The 18,661-nt window shown below is 39.6% G+C and overlaps 1 protein-coding gene across 4 annotated transcripts in view; it reads left to right on the forward strand.

Annotated features, from left to right (window-relative positions):
• aplp2 (amyloid beta (A4) precursor-like protein 2) overlaps positions 1-18,661 on the forward strand; it is a 119,107-nt gene that overhangs the window by 50,339 nt on the left and 50,107 nt on the right. For all 4 annotated transcript variants that reach the window (XM_041803695.1, XM_041803713.1, XM_041803705.1 and 1 more), the window contains exons 2-3: positions 10,298-10,471; positions 14,186-14,315. In XM_041803695.1, coding sequence (XP_041659629.1) covers positions 10,298-10,471; positions 14,186-14,315 — 304 coding nt within the window. The remainder of the gene's footprint in view (positions 1-10,297; positions 10,472-14,185; positions 14,316-18,661) is intronic.

Consider the following 18,661-nt stretch of genomic DNA (forward strand, 5'->3'; position numbering starts at 1 on the left):
AGCATTGAGAAAAGACCATTTCCTGCCTTTTCTAAAGCAGGGAAAAATGTTCCAAACTTCCCTCAATGATCCAGCACGGTAGATATAAGCCTTAATTCTGATTTAGTGAGAGACTTTATGATTTATCATCAATTTACTGAACCATAGTGTAGCATTTTCATTAAATGCATTCATTTACACCTGCATTTAATCACCCAAAGGACAGATATGAAAGCCATCAGGAAATTACCCAGCAAACAATTTAACCTCACTCCCATGGGTTTATATTTCTAATTATAATAGAGGAGAGTAGATACTCTGAAAAGTAGGGACCAGAATTCAAATTTGGACATCCTAACAAAAAGAAAACAATATCAAAACCTGACTTAAAACCATGGCAACAAAAATGAAATTCTAGTTACATTTACATGAGACTGAGCCGATGAAAACAGAAATATTTTTCTTCTTCGTTTTCAGATAAATTCTGCGATCAGGGGGTAGTGTCTTACTGGTATTTATTGGTCCCAATGTCTGAAATTCTTGTCGTTTGGTGGGTTTGCATATACTCTTCCCTTCACAGAGCAGTGACTGACAAATGTTTGTGTGGATGGTTGATGAGATGGGTTTGCTGCCCCAATGATGAGATGCTAAAAAAGTAGAACTGCTGATTTGGGGCGAAAAAAATTTTTTTTTTTAAGTCCATTCTTAGAGCAGCTCTATTCTAGGCCAGTGCATTTGAAGAAAACCTCAACTGGGAGTGAGACAAAACCTACCTGTAGTCCACCTACTCAAGCATGGCTATTGACTGGACCCATAATGCACCTGTGTGTACAATAAACTCTCTGAGGAACTGCAGATTTGTGATGGATATTGTGCCTTTTTGAAATGTACCCTCTGGTACATGTTTTCAGGCACCAAATCTTTGTCTTCATGTAAATGAGCAGCCAAAATGCAACTAACGGTAGCCATTAACAGCTTAAGTTGTTATGTAAACATGGCCATAGGCAACTTAAAATACTTTCTTCACATGTATGCAGAAAGATCAGCAAAGATACCAATAATATACCGCTCTCTCCACAGGGGGTGCCAGAATTAACATACGCCAGGAGTTCCTCACAATCAATCTTTATTTGTAAATTACTGATTCATAGCCAAAGTCACCTCAAGATTCTTTACAAAGAGGGCAAAGTTGTAGTGGTGAGGCAAAACTTCCCTTTACCAGGCAGAAACCTCAAACAGAACCAGACTCGTGTTTAGCAGCCGTCTGCCAAAGCTGTGTTCATGTTAAAAAGGGATAAAGGGAAGTAAAGACAGAGAAAAGACTGAGATTTAGAAAGAGGGGAAACAGCCGAGGAGCTTTGACTGCCAGAAACTGCAGGGAAACCCTCAAACACTGTCTAAATGGCACAAATACTTCTGCAGTGTTTTCATAGAAAAATATGACTTAAGATGTGTAGTTTTCTAAAAGCTTTGCTGCTTTTTGCCACTGTGGATCATTAAAACGACAGCTATTTCATCATTTTGAAAGCTTTGACAACCTGACTGCAAGGATTGGATGGTAAAATGAAAAACTGAATAAATACACTGAATATAGTCATGGAAATATAGACACTGTAATGTAAACTAGACAGAGACAGTGAATGAGCTGTTACTTAAAATAACATCCCTCTTCTGCTTTAATATTTTCCACTTTAGATGAAGATGGATTTACCTCTAATTTGTGGGTGTCTGTGTCGCTCATTAGCCGTCCAGACCCATGAGGTTTATTTCTCTGTTTCACGGATAAAAAAAGAGCGCTTGTTTGTGAGAGCATGAGATGTTCCATGCGTTATTTCCCAACAAGCGCTGTCATGTCTCGGCTTGTTTTATGTGAAACTTGGCTGCGAACGTGGAGCAGCCTTATAAAACATGTTTGTGTGCTGGAGGCAGACTGGAGGAGCAGCGACAGACTCGTGTTTGCAGTAAAGGGTGAGAATGAGCTAAATGATCCTCAGCCCACACAGCTTTTGACAAGCATCATGGCAGACCCGTCTCTCCTGCATTCACGCCGCCTAACACCGTTCTTCATTGTATTGCAGTCTGTGTTCATTGGAGAATAATATGCCAAGCTGGAATATAAGCCAATCAGTACACGCTCCCTGCTGCCATTGTCTATTTACTATATCTGCCCTCTCTGCCTCTCCCTTTTCCTGACTTTCCCTCCCTCTCTTCCTCTTTTGTCCCTCTGAGCCTCCACAATGCCGTTTCTCAACATATGATATTTCAGCTCACCGTGAGTCAGTCGGGGCCAAATACAAGCTTCATGATTTGTATTCTGAGCTGTGGTGGCCTTTTTTTCTTGTGGTGATTTTACATTTGAGAGCAAAGACCATTTTTAACCAGTAAATTGAGAAAAAAGCATATGTTTTTAGTCTTTTAGTGCAATATAGTGAAGTCATAGCGATGCTAATAAACATGTTAATGACTCATTTAGAGGGAAATACACATTTTTAATGACTGTGGGGCACTGGTGGCCTAGCACTTAAGACATACCTGTAGTCCTCAAGTGGCTGTCTTGGTTCAAGTCCCACCTGTGTCTCCTCTCCCAGGTTCCTGTCTCTTTTTCACTGATTTCCTTTAACATTTTCCTGTCAGATTAATGCAAATCACCTGAAAAATATCACCTACCAAGACAGAATTGGAAGAGGAATTGTTGTGCAATTTTGCTGTCTTGAATAAAATCAGAAAGGAAATTTTTTCCCTCTTTGTTTTCTGCCAGTTTTCACCATTTTCTCCACGGGGTCTTGAAGATTATTTAACAAAGTCTTTATTTTGATATCCTCAAGAAATAGGTTTAAAATTTCTTAAATATCATTAACAAAGATCTAAATTTCATCCTATGAATGAACAGAAAAATTGTACAATTGCAGTTCAATATTGTTTTATACTGTGTATTGCTGCACAATTTGGACATAATGTGCAATTGCAAGTACACTGGACAATATTACTGTTTGTGATTGGGATTATATGTAATCCATAAATTGCATCATCACTCTACTTCCTTGGTTATCAAATAAATATGGATTATGATAGTTTTGAAGACTGTATTTTTCAAGATATACAGATATTAAAATTAAGCTGTATAAAAGTAAAAAAAAAAAAAAAAAAAAAGATTTTTACGGTACTGCCTTAAGATAACAATATTTTCTCCCTTTTTTAAATAAAACAGCACGTCTATAAAGTGTAATAGTGGCACTACTGTAAACTTGAAGGCCTTTCTGCTGGCATTTTTGTAAACTTTTCAAGTACTACTTGCAAATGGCATTGTGATAAATTGAATGTGCAGCACAGGAATAATCGGGGTGGGGGAGAAGCAGAAAGAGGGGCAAGAGAAACAACAAAACAACAAATGGAAGACAAATCCAGGGCTATCATGGCCTTAAACGAGGTGTCTGTTTTGTAGGATATGGCTGTAACATCAATAATAATGGTAGCAATATATGAAGAATAAGCAACAACAACCATTATTGATAGAAAACAAAACCATCATTATTAGCATTAGCAGCTAGGATGATAATGAGATGAGAGAGTAGACTGGTTAAAAGTAGAGTTGCTCTTAGATTCTATGTGTTCCAGTAATGATAGAAGTAAGGATGATGTTGATAGATAAAGCAGCTGTTTTATGGATACTTGTCCCTCTGCAGCTAACTTTGCTAACAATATGTAGCTTTAAACATCCTTGTTGATCTTCTTTATGTTGATGATGTTAAGAAGTGTTTGAAGACAGTATCAAATACACTTCATTCTCTATCCTCTCAGAATACCTCGCATCAGTGTTGCCTTTACCCTATGCACATCGTTTGTTCATTTTTCTAAGTTATAACTGTACAAATTTCAATAAAAGTGCAGGAAATTCAAAATTTGTAATGCTTTCCTGTGGAGGTCTACAAGCCAGATGTCCAATTTTGCACTTTTATGAAATGTGACTCAGTGCAGTATGCTGATTTTTTTGCAACATTTATTTTGTATTTTTGAGATTATTATCTCATAAATACATTGAAAATACATAGATTAATAAATCTCAGATGATGTTGCCCTTTGTCATAGCCTAATAAAATGGCCCTCATGATGTAAATGTTACTGCTTATTGCATAGAGTCGCAATAAAATTATGAATAATGAAGCATTGTGGTTTAAAACCAGCATTTTTTATTTAATCCAGTGTCCTGTGTCATAAACAAACGGCTTGAAAATGTACACCCCTCCAAAATCAAACCTGTGTCAGCATATCAGCTGGCTTCTACATGTCTATAACTCAGAGTCTTTTGTGCATCCTTGTCTCTTTCCTGTAACCAGTCAAAACATTGTTAGTGACTCATGTTTTTAAGTAAGATATGATTACAGATCATACGGTGATCCAGCCAACCCTTCCCATCTTATAAACCCTCTAAATACCGAGCTGGATTATCAGTCGTGAGTGTGCGGTGAGTCATAAGGTGTGTTCATCTGGGTGTTGTTTTGCATCAGGATCATCAGTGTGATCAGTTTAAAGCTTTTTTTGTGCTGGAGATAACTCAACCTAAACTAGAACAAAAAGGATTTGATCCTTCGCACAGGGTCAGGTTTGCAGTCTCCACGCTTGAACTTTAAAATGAAGTCACTGCTGGCACTAAGGTCTGCCCTGAACCTCTGTTACATGTGGAAACATGACAAACTGCAGGAGCAAATTACTGTCAAAGTTATTTTAATGTGACCTTTAAAGAGGAGTTCACTTATGTCAGGGTGAAACGAACAGAAAAGACCAAAACTCTGATCTTCTCTGGCTTTCCTCTGACCACTGTTTTATATTCATTCATTCTGAGTCTAAATGTAACTTCTATCTCTTCTCATTTTTCTTTGTTTGGTTTCATTTCACTGGCCTTTACTGACCGCTGGAACAAATCGGCCTGGGATGATGTAAAAAAAAAAAAAATGTGCCTGTGACATTCCACTCGTGCGCTCGGCTGGTCTTGAAATAAATTTTAAAGTCATGACTGTCCAAGACGATGATATCTAACCAAGTAAAAATTCTGTCAGTTGCAAGAGGAGGGAAAAATATTCTTCACATGAACAAACTGATGTTTCCTTCGGTGATGTGGAAGAAAGCAGGGTGTCCAGACAGATTTCCAGAGGCTGGTCATAGTTGTGATGAGAGAGGTGTCACAGAAGAGACGAATCTCTCCCTCTGGCTGTTTATCACCAAGACTTCTGTGTCCACTAAGGATGTCACTGAAATATGAAACTCCAATATGACAGCAGTTAAACTATCCTATACTTGATACCTGTTTCAATACCACAGAAAAAAGGTGACATAGAAGAAGGATCATATTCTCTTTTATATAACAACCTGCAGCGCTAATACAGGAAAAGTACTAGAACATTTACCAGTGCTTTAGTACTAAATAGACTCATAACTATTCCTGAAGGCTTTCTTCATTTATGATAACAATAAATGTTATAAATGTTGGTTTAAGTCATATATTAGACAAGGCCTGTGCTCATAACTTTTTACAGCAGTATACTATCACATGCTCCTTGCTGATACATGTATCAATACAGATGTTAAAGAAAAATTTCCCTCTACTTCTTAACAGGATCAGGAGAGCTTAAACAGCACTTCATCTTTTATTTGAGCTGAAAAGCAACACTGATAAAGAAGGCTTCAGGCAGCTGATTAAGGAGTGTAAGAAACGCTGTTTCACTGCAGTGCCTCAGTTTCATGCACATGTAAAGCAAAAGTCGTTCTTATAAATGCAAGTAGGCTTAAAATAAAGTGGAACAATAACATTACTGTATGAAAAGCATAAAAACAGCAGCAAGAGAGACAACAGAGATGGACATTTTACATTTCAAAAGTCAATTTTTACCTCCGCCAAGGAGGTTATGTGATCGGAGGAGGTCATGGACGGATTTTGATGAAATTTTCAGGAAATATCAAAAATGGCATAAGGAAAAGCTGATTAGATTTTGGGACTGATCCGGATCACCATCTGGATCCACAAATTTTTTTAAGGATTCTGTGCTATTGGGAGATAGGGCTAATGGCAGAGGTCTGCGCTGTTACCACTTTACACCAGGAGATGGCGGATATGAGTAACTTATTCAAAGTTTTGGAGTTTATAGAGTTTGAAAGACACGCACCCGGTCGAGGAGACGAGTCAGAGGGTAACAGAGAGAAAGACAGCCAATCATAGCGAGAATACTCACAATACTGGGAGGTATAGAGGAATATTCACCCTCTGCCATGACTTTCAGTCATCCGGTGAGACCATGGGTGCTTCCGCCATGACAGTCCACACGTAGCGAAGTCAATGCTTTGCCTCACCGTGTCTCCACCCCACCGAGGAGGGAGTAATCGGCAAATTAGATTTTGGGAGTGATCTGGATTACCATCTGGATCAAGGAATGTTTTTAAAGGATTCTTCACTATTGGGAGATAGGGCTGATGGTGGAGGTCTGCGCTCGCTGAGTGCTTTTCTAGTTTTTATTTGCATTTATAATTAGCCAAGAAATTTTAAATAGACCATTTTAACTTTCTTAAATCTCTGTGGATGTGGATTTGAGTGTTTTAAAGTATAATATCATTAAAACCATTAAAAAGAACAACAGTCCAATAAAAACAGCTGCCTGAGTGAATTCTATGTTAGACATTTTGTTAACATGTTATCCTAAATCAACGTGTATCACAATACGTATCATATCATGGCCTCTATACTGTGATAACATGTATCATGTCCTTTGTATGGTGATTTATTTGTATCATGATATGAACTGTTTCGTGGCCTCAGTATCGTGATATTTACTGTGTCTTGGCCACTGTGTCAACATACATATATCTTGTCCTTTGTATCATAATATTTGCTGTATCCTGGCTTCTGTATGGTGATATGTAATGTTTAGTGGCCTCTGTTGCAATATGTATAATATTGTGGCCTCCATATTCTGAGACATACTGTACCGTGGCCTGTATTGTGATATATAATGTAACGTGGCCTCAGTATCACAATTCAGATCATATCCTGTCCCACATATATCGCAATATTTATCATATCCTGGCCTCTGTAACCTGAGACACACTGTATCATGGTCTCCGTATTGCACTATGTATCATTTTCTGGCCTCCGTATTCTGATGCATACTGTATTGTGGCCTCCAGATCAAAGTATGTATCATATCCTGTCCTCTGTACTGTGATATGTACTGTATCATGGTCTCTGTATCGCGATACGCATCATATTGTGGCCTCTGTATTAGAATAGGTGTCATATCGTAGCCTCTGTATTAGAATAGGTGTCATATCGTAGCCTCTGTATTAGAATAGGTGTCATATCGTGGCCTCTGTATCGTGATGTGTACTGTAAAGTGGCCTCTGTATCGCAATATTTATGATATTGTGGCGTCTGTACCCTGATACCTACTGTATCATGGCTTTTATATCACAACACGGATCATATCATGGCCACTGTATCATGATACATAATATATCATGGCCCTCATATCATAATAATTATAATTTTTTGGCCTCTGTATCCTGATACTTATTGCATCATGGCCTCCATATGACAATATTGTGAACTCTGTATCGTGATATGTATGATATTGTGTCCGTTGTTACCTAAAACGTACTGTATCGTGGCCTCTGTATGGAACACTTTTCGTTCCCCACAGCTCTGTCCGATTTCCTCTGAACCTCCTTGTCACTGACAATCTCCACGAAGGTCTGCACCTCAGAGGTCACCATGTGGTGGTGTTATACGCTGGTATAATTAATGGAAATATTTTCCTGATAATGTTCCTCTTTTAAAATCCATGGAACATTAAACACAGCAGGTTCTGTTTGTGGTTTTTTATTTACCACTATTGCGCAGGACGTGACAATCAGCAAACTGTAGTGTTTTTTATGTGTCCACCGTTTGGGGTCGAGTAGGTAAGCTTGGCACACTTTTGGGAGGGTGCCAAAAAATACGATGGTACGGGTTGGCTACTTGGGACCCTTACTGAACAGAACCAGTGGAAATGGCCTGTAATGTTGTTGTAGCTTGTCCCACAAGGATATCATTATCATTTTATCATTATCATGTTAAACATGAAGTAACAAAAAGGTATCGAGGTATCATTTTTTTCTGGGACAACCCTAGTGTGCACGTGTCCCCCTTTAGGTGCTCTCTGCTGCCCCTAATGGTCCATCTTCTACTGCCAGTCTGACCCTGAGCAGCTCTTTTCTTAAGTGCTAAAAAGGCATGTGACTGCAGATTAAGGCAATAGCACAGACCTACCCTCCTCTCTGCCTCTTCCCGAGAGAATCAAACAAACATTTGGACTTAAACACTTAAGAGGAATCAAAGGGGTGTTGAGACGGCCCCAAAGCTTGTTTTTCAAAAGCCGCAGTCTAGTTGTAGTCAGGTTGTCACTGCTTTCCTTGTCTCCCTCCCTAATGTGCTTTTCTGCGTCCCTTATTTCCTCCCCGCCACTCTGCCTCTCGTACACCCCGAGCCAATCTCACAAAGGAATGAGAGGGAGGAGAGCAAACAAGCCCGTGGTGGTGCAGCGAGGGAGGAGTGGAGCAGGACAAAGACGTAGAGATAGAGGAAGGAGGGGAAATGAGGTTGAATCTGAGGCTGTTGTGCCTCTAGGACCAAATGCACACAGGCCAAAGACAGTTGAATTTGCTTGCCTACATGGATGAGCATGCACCTGTGTGGTTCTTTGCATGTTTTTGTGTTTTACAGTTGTATATTAGCTGTAGTTGCACGGGTGCCAGTGTATTCCTGTGTGGCTGGAGCTGAATTCACGTCTGTGTATGCGTGCATACTCAGCTCTGGCTAGCTCTGCGGCTCATCACACGCTACAGCCAACTGCTGATTACACAGCACTTGTTTTGTCCTCACTCATCTCTGTTCTGCGCCCATTATCAGCCCGGGAGCCTGCGCAGAATTAGACAGAGAGCTTTGTCTAACACTGTGTTACTCAAGTCTCCCTCCTCAGCTGTTTTCTCCCTGGCTCTCCGCTGCAGAGGACACCTCTGCTTTCATCTGCTCAAGGCTGAGGCCACAGAAAACACTCAGACATTTGAGTCCTCGCTCATTCCCTTGATCTCTCTCTTGGGCTGCAGCCTGTTTACTCAGCCTGATGACATTATGACAATCAAGAGGAGATCAGTTCCGTTCCACTTCCTGTCTGGAGGCTCCCTGGTGTGCATTTTGGGATTGTTTGTCTTGCAGAGCTACACCACCTCACTGATTCATTAGAGCGTCTTGTTCTGTGACATCCCGAGCATCAGGCGAGTGTTAGCAGGCCGTGACTTATTGTCTCAATAGGAGCTGATGAGTTGAATAATGCTGGCATCACAGTGTCATTTGAAACCAATTGTGTGGAAGCTGATTAAACCAAAGCTTTGGACGTTTAATGTCTATTTTACATAATGAGTGAGTGTGGTGTTAAGTTATTTAGAGTGAAGGACAGGCAGACTGGGTGTTTCTGCTTCCTGTTTGTTGAAGGAGAAACTGAGGGGTTTAGTAAATGATGACAGGAAGGACAACAGTGGAAAATTGAAGGCTTTTATCTCATGTTCAGATGGTGTAGAGGTAAACAAAGATGGGGTATTGGACCAAAGTGATTTTAGAACACATTTTCATTACATGTTAAATGCTGTTTGCATTTGTCTGTCAAACAGGGCTGATTGGATCAGCAGCCATCAGCCATGTTTACCTAGTGCAAGAAATTCTCCATTTGTAGGAAGATTTTAGTCCCAGGAGACCTGGATGAGCAGAGCTCTGCCCTCAACAAGAATGTCCTGGTTCGTGAGGCATGACGTCCTGCAGTTTTTTCTCTTTGTTATTTTCCTCTGTGTGCAGCCTCTTAGTCACTCGCTGTGCTTTAGAGCAAAAAAACCTTGTGCACAAATCCAATCAAACCCCCTCTAGTTTAAACATCAACTTAGCCAAACATTCCCGAGGTGCATTAAATTTGTCTCCTGTCTGAGTCTCTCTGCTCTCTCAGCACTGCAGAGTGGAGACGCAGTAGCAGCCAAGCGTTGACTGGCAGTTCTGATTTCTCTCCACCCCAGCTAGTACATCTAGTACAGTTATCCATTGCAGTACATGAGCTGAACCAGCTTTATGTGTTCTGACTTCACAGCACGCTGCTGTGTCTGTGTCAGGCTCATAATGAAGTTTATGAGAAAAAACAAGCAGGGAATAAAGTGTTTCAAGCCTGTCAGCCTCAAAACTCCGCAGTTTTTATAGAATCAAAATGATTGCAAGCATTAATCCCAATTTCTCTCTCTCTCTGTCTCTCCACAGGCGCTAGCAGCGAATGCAGGCACAGGGTTTGCCGTGGCTGAGCCACAGGTGGCGATGTTCTGCGGAAAGCTCAACATGCATGTCAACATTCAGACCGGCCGCTGGGAGCCAGATCCATCAGGTACAAAGGGCTGCGAAGGAACCAAAGAGGGCGTGCTGCAGTACTGCCAGGAGGTGAGTAGGGTTGTTGAAATACCAGAATGCTAGTACAAATGAAATTTCAATTCTTGTTTTGATGCAATGGCAACATAAATGGGAATTTTCACAAGCAGTTTGGTTAAACTAGTCCGAATAATGGACCGGTTTTTTACATTTTTGCGTAACACTGGTGTTGGGCCAAAACCTCTGAAACAGCAAAATCATCAGTGTTAATTAAACTCCCATAGTGCTAAACACTTTTTATAAGTTAAACACTGTAAAAAAAATCAAACTTGAATAATGTTGATTGAACAAATTTTGTATTATTGGTTGTAGTTTTGATAACTGAACTAGTTGATACAACACTTAAATTATATAAGACTTGTTTTTGTATCTGTGAGCCATTACTGCTGGATTCTGACAGAATCTTGAGATGCTTTCAATGAGTGTGTTAAATGCTTCAATTTCAAATGGCCAGAATACTGGTGGTGCAGAAGAAAGGACTACATTAATTATGTCTCAACAGGGCTCTTGGTAGTCCAGGGTCCCAGGCAATCGCCTACCTTTGCCTAATGGTGCAGTCTGCCTCTGAGAGAGACGGGTGTTGGGCGTTGTTGCAGAGTGAGCATATGTGTTATGCAAGGGAAGTGAGATAATGGAGGGATGGGGATGGGAAAGGGGGCAAACTGAAGCAAAAGAAGCCATAATTTTTTATCTAATAGAAAATCAGTGCATATTTATGATTATTTTTCTTGCACAGTTTTTCATCCAGTACACTTGAGAAGATTTCTTAGATGTATCAAGGACAGTTGGAGCAATGGTGTGACATGCAAACGGAGACATAAAGACAGACATGCCACCAATAATAGTAGTAAGATATATATACCAAGTGAATATATAGATCTAATTTGAGCCAACATTTTCTGAGGGCTCAACTTAAATAGCTGGTACGACTACTTTAGTTGATAGGTTATATATTTATATTGGAAAAAAGTCTGCCGATTCCTTTCTCTCAAGCTGTGAAACCTGTTATTTAACTATTTTATGTCTAAATGTCTTAATGTCTAACACAGTGGTTAACTTCACATGGTGCAGAAGTGTTAACATCAAAAACAGCAAAAATCAAATAATCTTCCAGAAACAGGAGCAAAGGAATCCCTGCAGTGATCACTGTACAACATATAAACACATGTAAACACATCTATAACATATCTAGGCACTCTGCTTGATGGCATGATGCCCCCCTCCCACACACACACACACACACACACACACACACAGATTTGAAATGGCAGCCAGCAAAGTTTTGATTAATTGACTCTTTGCAGAGTTTGTACTAACACTTTACTAATGGATCAACACTGTCAAATAATGCCAGCACTAAAGGCCATGTAACTCAGAAAAAAAAAATTTCAACACACCAATTTTTGCTGTCTATCTCCAAATTCACCACGTTTCAGGGAAAGAAAAGAATCCCTGTATTTCTCAAATAATTTTACACTTAATGATCATTGTCAGCACTTTTTTGACCATTTTTATTGCTTAATAATTTGTTATAACCCACCAATAGATGCAAAGGGTGATCTAAAGCTCCGATTTATGAATAGAAAATTCAAATAATTAAAAATGGCAGTACAAGGTTTTGGCATAATGCTAGCGATAATTATGCGAAGTCTGGTCTGTCTTCACATAGAGGCATTTATAAGTAGAACAAAAGGTGTGATGAGTGTTGGAAATACTCTCTAATTGGTAGAAATGTCTCGGGGTTTATAATTAGCTGACATTTATAATGTATATGTGTGCAACTTCACTTTAACTTGAGATAAAGTTCATCCTTGAACACATTTTATTAGCTACAGTTAGGTTGGATTAGTACTGGGCAATTAATCGAAAAATAATCAAAACTGACATTTAGAGCCTATAACCGACAAAAACCTGCCATGTCAATTATTTCAGTTTTTTTCCCTTGCAATATCTCTCTCTATTAATGCACCACCCCCAAACTATTAGCTGTGTAGTCACTTGATAGACAGCCAGGTAGTTTCATTTCAAATATGTATTTTGATTTCGTTGTCTCAATAAATAACCATAAATTGTTAATCTCTGCATGTTCCTCTCAGTTATTTGTTTTACAATTATACTAATATTTACAGAACAAACAGAATCACAGTTTGGGGGTGGAATAATTGTTCATTAATCGTAATCGAGGTAAAAAGCCCAATTAATCATGATTTTGATTTTTGCTATAATCGCCCAGCCCTAGGTTGGATCAAGGTTTTTTGTGTTCTCATAACAAATGAATCGAGTCTAAATAAGTGATGTGTTTGTTTTTTAGCAACATCAGCACAAATGAACTAGATTAACTTGAGAAGTTGACACAAGCTTGTTTTAAACCCGACCAAACAGAGTAGGTGTTTAAACACCCTAAAATGTGCAATATTGGGACAATAATTATCTTTATAACCATAAACGTGCAGTTGTACTCCTATAAATGACCTTAATAGTACAATTATGTTTGTAATGTTTTGTAAAGTGTTTGTACAATTTATGCAGTGAGTAGGAATTTTGAAATCTGACCTGGGATTTTTAAAGATTTAGTATTACAACACTATCAACCTTTAAAATGAAAAATAGTTATTTTTTTTATAGCCTTAAAAGTGAGGTCACTTTGGCACAGTAATGTCTTTAAAATCCTTCCTATCAGTCTCACAAGACTTTAAAATTAGGGCATCAGATTTTGGTAAATAAGGATGAGGCATTGTTTGTACTTTAAGGTGGAGCTGGGCTGTTTGTCTGTGTTCAGGTTTAGTGCAAAACCGGACTACCTGCTGCACGCTCTGAATTTAGTTTAGAGATATGACAGAGATTTCAGCCTCCTGGTCTTGGTCTTATGGAGGAAGGAAGCAAATAATCTTATTCCCCTTATCTCCCTTTCAAAGTTTAGTCCACTTTTAATATATACAACAACTTCAGAGCTCAACCTCTGCATCACCTCGTTCTGCTTCGGTGTGTAATTTCACATCTCCAGTGGAGATTACACCTGGCCTGCTGAGAAAATATTAGTTCTGCTAAATGATGCATGCAACATGAAAGGTGTTTCAACATAATTTAAATTATCTCTCATCTTTGCAAGATCAAAAAAAAAAGAAAGTGATATAATATCAGGAGGAAAAAAGTAAACATGAGGATATTTAAAAAGGTGATATTGAGGGTAAATGTTTAGTGCTGTGGAAAAGTCAGATTTATCTCATCTGTGTTTCATTATTTATGTTGTTTAGCCGGCAGTGAAAGCCAGGTTTATTTACAGTATTGTGGGTGGGATTGGGATTAGCAGACCCAGTGACTGTTTTCTCTTTCTACAAAGAAGCGTATGTTTTTTCTGTGACATGAATATCCTCTCTCTTGTTTACTTGTTTCTCTCGTCGTATCTCCTTCTAACCCATGAGGCTGCTAGTCTTACTGCTGTGTTTTATTATGCAGCTGTCCAGGAAAGACGGCAGGGCTGTATATATCCAGGCTGCTTTCCCCACTAGCTTCAGTTGCATTTATTGATGGCATTTTGATGGCATTTGGGGAAAGTGTAAATTGCATGGTCTTTCATGGCTGAGCAGATGGTATCCAGAGAGTATAAAACATGGATTAGAGGACGCCATTGAAGCTCCACTTATCGAATTTTCTCCCGCTCATACACACATTAAAACACACATCTATCATTATCTGATATGCATTTTCTGCTCCCCTCTCCAACAGATGTACCCTGAGCTCCAAATCACAAATGTTGTGGAGGCCAACCAGCCAATCCGAATCGAGAACTGGTGCAAGAAGGAGAAGAAGGTGTGCAAAGGGCACTCCCATATCGTGGTGCCTTACAAATGCTTAGGTAAGCTTGCTCAGATTCAGAGAGCACACAAAAGTCTTCATACACAAAACAACATCAGCAGTGAAATTAGACCTAATTAAAAAGTCTTGAAGTCAGACATAAAAAAATAAACACAATATAAAGAACAGCAAACACAAATTAAACAATTGAGTCAGTCTAGACTACCAAGTAATGCAAAGTGCAATGAAAAGATGTGCAAATGAGCACATCTATATTAAAGCAGAAGAAGAAGAAGAGCAACCTTAGGGCTAAATTGCCATCAAGTAAATGAATTGTACCAGGAATAAATGAGACCTGGAGACTTTCAGTCTTCCTCACACGCACCTCTAAAACGACAACCTGACAGCAAAAGCTCAAACTCGCTCTGAAGTGGAGGATTTGGACAATCCAGTAAAGCATCGCTGGATGTTGCTTGTGCACCAAAATAGGGTTCAAGGGTGAGGAAACCACTCAATCTGGTGTAAGAGGCTTAAGTTATTACATACCAGGCACAACAAAAATCTTACCTGGTCTGAAGGTTGGGATGTCCCAGAGCTGGCAGAGGGTGCCAGTGTGCTGAGAGGGACTGTTTAATGACTGTAAACAAGACAAAAGGAAAGATCAGTGCTTTAAAACATGTTCCAACTACTCTTTATACAGTATTTTACTTTTGTAAAGCCAGATTTATGCAGCATATTAGGTGGAAATACAGAACACTAGATAGTAGCATGCAAACTGCTCAGCAGCAGACAGAAAGGCCCTCCTAAGAGTCGTCAAGACAGCCCAAAAAATAATCTGATTCCTGCTGGAGGACATCTTCAGAATACGCTGTCTCCACAGAGCCAGCTGCATTGTTGAGGATGTAACCCGGCCTTTCAACCACGTTTACTCTCTACTGCTGTCTGGACCACGTCTCAGGACCCTAAAAACTCATACATCAAGGTCCAGAACAGCTGAACACCACAGACTAACATCTTAAATGTGAGCTTTTGTACATAGAGCCTTTATGCAAACGTTGTAATACATCTTTTATGGTGCATTAATCTTAAATAAGTAAAACATTGCTTAACTATCCTATTGTGCAGTATGTTGACAGCAAATTTTATTGGACAATGTGTAATGACAGTAAAACTACTCTATTGTTTTGTTGGCCAAGAAGTTGATGGCTAGCTTACAAGGGATGCGCACCGTTGAACAGTTACAGTCGTTCATTAAACTAGCCAGCGCATGATTAACTATTTGGTTAAATCCTGGTCTCTAATATTCTTTTAAGCTGTAATGAACCTCTGGCCACTAGAGGCTACTGTAGCATCAGTTAATGCCCACTGCCTTCCTGTCAGAGCTTTCCCAGGGCACTTCACCGTAAATATGAGACGCATAACAGCATGTAGTAGGAACAGCGCCGTATGACAGTTTTTCAAGTACAAAATGCAAATAAAGTGGTATGAAGGCTGTTGAGGGTTTAACTCAGGTACAGCTACTCTAACCAAGGGAAAGGAGACCACATATCAAAGCACAACTTTTATTAGTTTTTCAATTTCTTTATGATTTGTTCCATGCTATGCTCGTAGCCGACTGCAGCCATTTCAGGCTGTATCTTTTCAAGACAGGCTTGATCAACCTATCTTCCTCCAGCTTTCTCATCCAAGAACCATACAGCCAGGTACCAGCTCATCTCCTCCTCGGACCAATGCTGCTTTGCTTTTACATTTTCACTGTTGTTTATCTGTCTGCTCTGAAGCCAAAAGTGTACGATGCTCGACTGTTTTAAAAAGGCACTCCTCCATTTTGTTGTACCTTCAACTCCTGCCCCAAGCAACAAATGTAAGCATGCAGCCCCAAACACAAGCAAGCATTGGCATCAACCATTTCTTTCCTCTGGTCAAGCAAGGACCTGGTTCCTTGCTGGAACCAATTCTTCTGGCCTACAGCCGGTTCTTTGGCTACGGAAAAACAAAGACCTAATACTAGGTTAAGCACAGCCCTGGAACCAGCTTGGTGGAAAAAGGGTATAAGCGAGCTAAGAATGGTCTGTCATATCAGATGTACTCTATTTCCCCCCTCCTCATTCGACATAGAGAAATGAAAGATTATGATACATCTTAGCCACAGGCAGAGGTGACATAGAGCAATATTGGAGGCTGATTCACTTGACTAATCTTGGCCTTGAGCTGCAGATTGAGCAGATCCAGGCAGGATGGGAGCTAATGTCTCCCAGAATGGATGGCTAAGAGGGGAATGCTTATTATTGCTGGGGAGGCTTGTTGAGCAATAAAGCACAATCTTATTTCTCCCCTTAGACAGTGGCTATAAACTGGCACAGATACACAGGGTCAGCAAGAGGGAGGTCTGCGCAGAGACCTGCTTTATTACCCCCCATTTCTCCATCCGCCTGTGCCGTCAAACACACCTCTTTGCCTCCTCTGTCTCCTGCTGCATCACTGTAATCAGCAGTGGCAACATGGCCATATTCTAGTTTATTAAATGTCAGATAGAGCCTCAGACTTAGCAGTCCACGTGTCTATGTGCTCCCTAAGGCTGGCTGCACACTGCACAATTTTGAGCCGGGTTTAGACCAGAGTTGCCCCTTCTGCTGTTCAAGGGGGTGTCCCAAGTCGAGGTGCATCACAAATGATTATTTGTCCTAAGAATCCTCAAGTGTGTGGTGTCAAAACATTTATTTTACTGCACCCTACGGTGTTGGTGCCTCCCAACCTCCGATTATAAATATCAGACATGTTTGATTTTTACAATTCAAGGTCAGACAGCTCTGATGAAATACCAACAACAAGCAACGAGGGCAAACAGACGAGGTAGCGTCTCCACCCAGATGTTTTCAAGTGTTACGGCTTGCAAGAATTGACTAAGCTCTACCTTCATCACAGCCAGGATTAAACTCCATACTTTTCTTAGTTTTTTTTTTTTTTTTAATTTTGCTGCAGCTGTCATGCATGCCAGGACAGCTAGCCGAGAGTTTTAATGCTTCACGATTTAGTTAAAATGTGCGATTGCAATCGTACTGAACAGTATTCCAATTTGCAATTGCAGTTGCCATAAAATAACTACATGATACAATGAGTCAACTCGTTTGGTTATCATGGGAAAAGCAGAGAATAAAAGTAGTTTAGAAGTGTGTATTTCTCAACTCAATACATGCATTAAAAATACAAAACCTAAAGTTTTTACTCTAATACTTAAAAAAATCCTTTTAAAAAGTATAAGTACCTCTACAAACTGCAATATTGGCCCTTTTGTAAACTCTAAGGCCTGTCTCTGGCCTTTTTAAACCCTTCAAGTACTCCTTAATACAAAAACAATTGCATTTAATCACACAGCCTGACATAGTGATTGTGATTTGATTAATCATGCAGCAAATGCCCTCCATGTTTGTTTTACTTCTAAAGTCACATTTGATCATGCAAATTTCAGCGAGATCTTTTGGTCTAACAGTCTAACTCCTAGAGCAGTGGTTTTCAACTGGTGGGTCGGGAACTAAAAGTGGGTCGCAGAGCATGAAAATAAAATAAGGTGTCATAAAGTCAGTGATGTCCACAGATCCTTAGCTGACATAAACATCTTCTTAAGTTTTCTTAAGATAACTAGTAAATTTCAGTTGTTTTCCAAGTTTTTGACTTGTCGTATTTGCTCGGGGTGACTACGCTGGTTTACCAAAGATAATGAGACTTTTTTTCTTTGAGAAATTGCCAAAATAAATCAGTCTGGCTGCAGACTGTATATCCCTGATGGTCCCTCTCTTAGACCATTACTGTAAGATGCCGTCTCTGTCGTAAGGTGAGGTGCTGTAATGTACAATGTATTTTCAGTTTTATATTGGTTTTATGATTCAACTTAATTCATTAACAAAGTCAGTGAAAACATAACAGACTAAGAAACATTTCACTCATAGGGCTGCAACAAACAATGATTTCAATCATCAATTAACTGGATGATTACTTTCCCGATTCATCAATGAATCAGATATTTTTTTTGTGATCGGGGGGAAAAATCCCTCAATTTAAAATGGAACATAGATATTCCAGAGCTGTTAAAATAATGTGAAAGTCTAAATGTCTATATTCCATTGACATTTTGATAACTTTAATATGCCACAAAATAAACACAACAAAACTAAAGTTCCACCTTTAGTTTTTATGACAGCAAGCAATTTTTCAACTGCTAGCGTTTCATCTCCACCATGGGAAACAGTTGTTGATGAAAATTTCTCCTCAATATTTCCGCTACTCATCAGATAATAATCTGAGAAGTACTAAACTAAGCAAAAGTAGTTAATCAGCTGTCTGTGTGTGACGTAAACAGCTCCCCACCATGCCAAATGAAGCCATAATCGCCCAACACAACGGACCGAT

This window comes from Cheilinus undulatus, linkage group 2 (genome assembly GCF_018320785.1).
Source record: "Cheilinus undulatus linkage group 2, ASM1832078v1, whole genome shotgun sequence".
NCBI classification, from domain to species: domain Eukaryota; kingdom Metazoa; phylum Chordata; class Actinopteri; order Labriformes; family Labridae; genus Cheilinus; species Cheilinus undulatus.